This window comes from Siphateles boraxobius, unplaced genomic scaffold (genome assembly GCF_051911475.1).
Source record: "Siphateles boraxobius isolate OS27281-9 unplaced genomic scaffold, OSU_SipBor_1 130, whole genome shotgun sequence".
Classification (NCBI taxonomy): Eukaryota; Metazoa; Chordata; class Actinopteri; order Cypriniformes; family Leuciscidae; genus Siphateles; species Siphateles boraxobius.
Window position 1 is genome coordinate 980,480 of NW_027508734.1, and position 5,513 is coordinate 985,992.

At 36.4% G+C, this 5,513-nt stretch overlaps 1 protein-coding gene across 1 annotated transcript; it reads left to right on the forward strand.

Annotated features, from left to right (window-relative positions):
• The first annotated feature begins 1,395 nt into the window (after positions 1–1,395).
• LOC143736515 (C-type mannose receptor 2-like) lies at positions 1,396–4,875 on the forward strand. The gene is made up of 5 exons (XM_077227216.1): positions 1,396–1,478; positions 1,616–1,654; positions 1,747–2,112; positions 3,517–3,864; positions 4,028–4,875. The coding sequence occupies exons 2-5, from the start codon at positions 1,618–1,620 to the stop codon at positions 4,393–4,395; spliced, it is 1,119 nt and encodes a 372-aa protein (XP_077083331.1). The 5' UTR covers positions 1,396–1,478; positions 1,616–1,617; the 3' UTR covers positions 4,396–4,875.
• Positions 4,876–5,513: the final 638 nt, after the last annotated feature.

Sequence of the window (5,513 nt, forward strand, 5' to 3'; positions counted from 1 at the left end):
GTAAGCGCTGTTTCTCTGGCATTTTCAAAGGCTCATAAAAATTTGTCTTGGCTTGATACACAGTCTAATGGTCTAATTCTAACGACATCCAAATTTTAAACATATTTTACTGAAGCAATATTATGGGCCTAAAGGCTGATTTATACTTCTGCGTCGAACCTACGCCGGAGCCTCTGCGCTATACACTACGCGTTGGTTTTCATTTATACTTCTGCGTCGCTGTCCGCGTTGACGCGCAATTACACATGCAGAGGGAGCATGTGAAACCCGAGGGAGGGGTTCTAGCAGACCAATCACAGCGCTTGCATCCGCGTAGAATTGACGCGTTGTTACATTTTTGGAGAGGTGCACGTCAGGTTACGCCGGAGGGTACGCGCGCTACACACAGCCTACGCCGTAGCTACGGTGTAAGTTCGACGCAGAAGTATAAATTGGGCTTTAGTCTTAAACTTCCTCTTTGAGCCAATCCAGATGAACGAGCAAAGTTATTTCAGGGCAAGACCACTCTGATTGTAAAGCCTAACTTGATTGGTTGTAGTGAGAACGTGCTACGATTGGTCAGCTCAATGTGGCTGTTATCTGATTGGCTTAGGTAAACGGTGGGTGGAGTCACTTATTTGTGGATTTGTCTGCATGTCGACGCTAGAAGTGTTTAAAAATCCACAGATGCCTGAGGAGATTCACAAATGCACAGAAAGTGGTTCACAAATAAATGCCAGGCAGAGTTGTGTTTGTGGCATAAAACACATTTGTAAATATATATTTTTATTTGCAAAGCTAATTTTATTTATTTGTGAGTTTTATATTTTTTTGTGAAACTCTTTACATTTATTTGTGGATCATAATCTATTTATCTGGAATAATGGAACAATTCTCACTCCATACTCCGAGGAGTTCGGGAAGAGGAGGCGGAGTATTGACAATAAATATTAATAAATATTGTTTTATGTATTTGAATGTATGTGCTAAGTGTTTTATGTGAGGCACCATGTAAGCTCAAACTAATTGACCCATGCGGATTAATAAAGCTCTAAACTAAAAACTAAAAAATTATCATTATAATAAATATAAATTTGATTAAAGTGGTCCTGACTGAAATACAAGCATACATGTCAAATTTAACCAGGATCTAACACGAGGTCTACAGTCCAGCAATAACATTAAAGCAGTTTAGTTGTGAATGTTAACATATAAATCATGAATGATTATATATTTTCCTGATTAGTCCATGTTGCTGCGAAGCCTTTATTCAACAGAAACTGTAGATTAACTGAAACTGACACAGACGTCAATATCCAAATATAGAGAAACAGAGGCAGACAAACACAAATAAGGAGGAAGTAAAATATGAAAATTAGTTTTAGAGAAATACACAAATGATGAGATGAGCTGAATGAGGGATGAGAGCAGATATAATAATAATCACGTATTAAATCTGCAGACAGAATCATCAGACTCAGAAACACACGACTTCTAAAGTAAGAACATGTTCATTCTTCAAACACAATTACACTTCCAGACGTTAATATTGTCTCATTGATTATGTGTTTCATTCATGTTACTGAAAATGTCATATTTTACTCCAAAATGAATCTGTGAATGTTTGTTTCCTCAGAAATGGACCAATCTCTATATTTCATTCTTCTTCTCATCGGTGAGTGTGTTTGTTGTATTATTTATGGTTAATAGTTTCATCAGGTTTGACGCTGTTATGTAAAGCATTAAATCAAACGCTCTCTGTCACAGCTCTCTGCTCCGTATCTGAATGTGTTCAGCGTCAGTATCACTTTATAAACGTGAAGAAGACCTGGACTGAAGCTCAGAGACACTGCAGAGAGAATTACACAGATCTGGCCACCGTTGACAACATGAACGACATGATCGAGCTGAAGAAGAGTGTGAAGGATGGAAGTGTTGGGAATATCTGGATTGGGCTGAAGAGGACGAGTGTTGATAAATGGCAGTGGTCTTCAGGTGAACCTGCGCTCTATCTGAACTGGGGATATAAACAGCCTGATGGCAGTGATGAGTGTGCTATGATGAGAAGTGGAGAATGGCATGATTGGCCATGTAGTAACAGCCGGACTTTCATCTGCAGTTCATCTAACAACAGTAAGTGCAGATCCATACAATCACAATAAACATTCATTTATAAACCAGATACACCAGATACACATCATTTGTAACAGGCCCGAAAGATCTACAAATTATACATAACACATTTATAAGTGATGAAGTTTACATCTGTGAAGTGAAGTCCACTTTAGATTAGGAGATGCTGTAAACACTGTGTAGTGTGCACTGCAGTGTAAGTGCTGACTGGTGAGGGCACAGACACGCACACACACACACACACACACACACTCATGCACGCACGCACACACACACACACACACACACACACACACACACACACACGCACACACACACACACCGGTTCTGAGGTTTACATTATAACTAGATCCACACAGAACACAAGTGTGTGTAAATGAGTGAACGGATTTAACATAATCCACTGCAATCCACCGACTGGAAGAGTTTATAAATGTGAATCCGCTTCAAAACTAATCAATTACTTTCTTTTAAAAACTGCTTTAGCATTCCTGCAGGATTGTGCTTTTAAACAGACCGGCTTACAACTTACAGACACATCAATACATTACATACTGATCATTTACTAATAATTTATTCATTATTTGTTCATTATTAACCGTTGTTTATTGAGATAATGATATTAAAATAATTCTGACATTAATACTTCAATGATTTATAAGTGATAAATAATGTATCAACTAATAACCGATCAACCATCTACTATTGATCTGTTCGATTTATTTCATGATTTACCAGTTTTTTAAGATAACTTACAACACATGTGTAAATCATTAGCATACCACTTATTAGTAATTTTATAAACATATAGTCATGTTTTATAAATGATTAGATCATCATTAAGTAATAACTTATGTTACTTATAACCAAAGTAACAAAACATTCATAAAATGTTAGCATATCACTTATTGATCATTTATGAATGTATAGTCATGTTTTGTAAATGATTAGTTCATCATTTACTAATAATTTAAATGATTAGTTCATCATTAACTATAAGTGACATAACTGAACATTATTATAAAGTGTGTTACTTTACTGGGATTTTAGGGACTACAAACATATTAATATGCTCTCATTTATCTCTTTGTGTCTGAATCCAGTGTTCTAGAGAACTATGTAACAAAACATAATAGAAAAATATAAAGTTACAATAAAATTATCACACAAATTCACAAATATAACTTCATGTTATATCAGCAAAATCATCATGATTTATCAAATATCAATATCAAATATCAAATATATTGTGAATATTTAATATTATCAACAGTGGAATCAGACTTTGAATGATGTGTTTCTGATGCTTCCACCGCTGCTCTTATTCACATTAAATACATAAATCAGCATAATATTAATCAACAAATTGATTCATGAATCTGTTTCCATTTGTTTTTCTTAAAGTGAACACAGGACTCGTCTTTGTCAGTGAGACGAAGAACTGGAGAGACGCTCAGAGTTTCTGCAGACAGAATCACATTGATCTGGTCAGTGTGAGGAACCAGAATGAGAATCAACAGATTCAGAAGTTCATCAATGATAGTCACATATCTAATGATGTCTGGATCGGTCTGTTCAGAGACTCATGGCAGTGGTCAGATCAGAGTAACTCCTCTTTCAGATACTGGAATACTGGTGAACCTAATAATGCTGGAGGTGTTGAAAACTGTATAGTTCTCAATCCGAATTATCTGAAAGGTCAATGGTATGACGGCTCTTGCGACGGCACACTTCCTTTCGTGTGTCATGAAGGTGAGCAGATCCTCACAAACACACACAATCCATCCATCACCTCCAGATATCTTAAAGTTCACGCTACATGTCTGACAGGACACATTCCTCACAGTGTTTGTTCTACATGTTGTTTTTGATCAGTCTCTCTCTAGTTTTTGCTTGTGGTTTGTTTTGTGTCCAGATAAACTGATTCTGATCACTGAGAATCTGACGTGGACTGAAGCTCTGAGACACTGCAGACAGAATTATACGGATCTGGTCTCGGTTCATTCAGTCGAGATGCAGAATGAGGTGAAGAATGTGGTTAAACGTGCGTCTACTGAGGCGGTGTGGTTGGGTTTACGTCACTCCTGCACTGTGGGCCTCTGGTTCTGGGTGAGCGGAGAGACCGTGTGCTATCAGAACTGGGCTCCAGGGAACGGCACAGGAGACGAGGACTGTGTATCTGCAGTGAGATCTGGAGCAGTTCAGTCTGGAGGAGATCAGCGCTGGATCAGCCGTCCTGAACACGATAAACTCAACTTCCTCTGCAGCAGATATGAAGAGTGAACGATATGTGTGTGTGTGTGTGTGTTCTTACATTACTGGCTTTTTGTTTTAAACTGTTAAACACTTCTACTACTCTTTTATCAGTGCTTATATCAATTTACAATGATAATTTCTGTTACTGAAAATTATCGTATGAGTCTTTTTAATATCAGATTTAAAAATACGTTTGTGCTCCATATATATATATGTGTGTGTGTTTTAAAGACCCCATTAAATCAAAACAAATTTTAATATGTGGCTTTATTTACATTTTAAATGTAGTCACTTCCAGAAACACAACTGAATATTTCTGACACAGTCTGTTCAACACAATGTACTTGCAGTCAACTAGAAAGTAGAAGATGGCTTTAAAAACAAGAAGAAGCAAAGCTCGAGCCGTCAGTGGATTTCATGGGATCTTGATATTCTGGTGGTTTGGCGACTTTCTTCTAATCACTCTGTGTTTTGCATTACTCATATAATAAAAAGATACTTGTTTAAGAAGTGATTGTGAGCATCGATGTTTGTCTCAATGAAATATAGTTTATACTTAAAGGAAAAAGTGGAAGTTGAGTATAAAATATCTTGTGAACTGTATTTGATGTTGAAACTAATTCAAAGGAGCACCAGCTCAAATGAACTGACTTACAAGCAGAATTATGTTTTTCTGACATTTATAAAAAAAACAAACACACACACACAAAATGTTTATTAATAAAAAGACATATACAGTATACATCACATCATGAATGTGTGGTTTGCCACATGTACTCTAACATGTAAAGTCAGCTTTGTGCCACTTCCAAATTTTGTGTAAAGGAAATATTTACAGCAAGACAACGAACACATGAAAGTTTTTTTTACAACAAAGTTGTAAAAACTGCTTTTCCTGTAGTTTCATGACTGACTTATTTAAGAAAATGAAGTATTAGGGACTGTTCATTTTTTATTTAAGGGGTTACCGGAGGAGTTTTGAGATCTATAGTCAAAATAGACTTGACCAGGGCCTGAAGTTAACTTTTTCGGCCACCAGCCACAGTGACTTTTTACCAGACAGTTTTTTTCTTTTAGTTTTTGCCTCATAAAGGTGAAAAAAAGGAATTTCACAATATTGATCTTTAACTTGTATGATGAATACA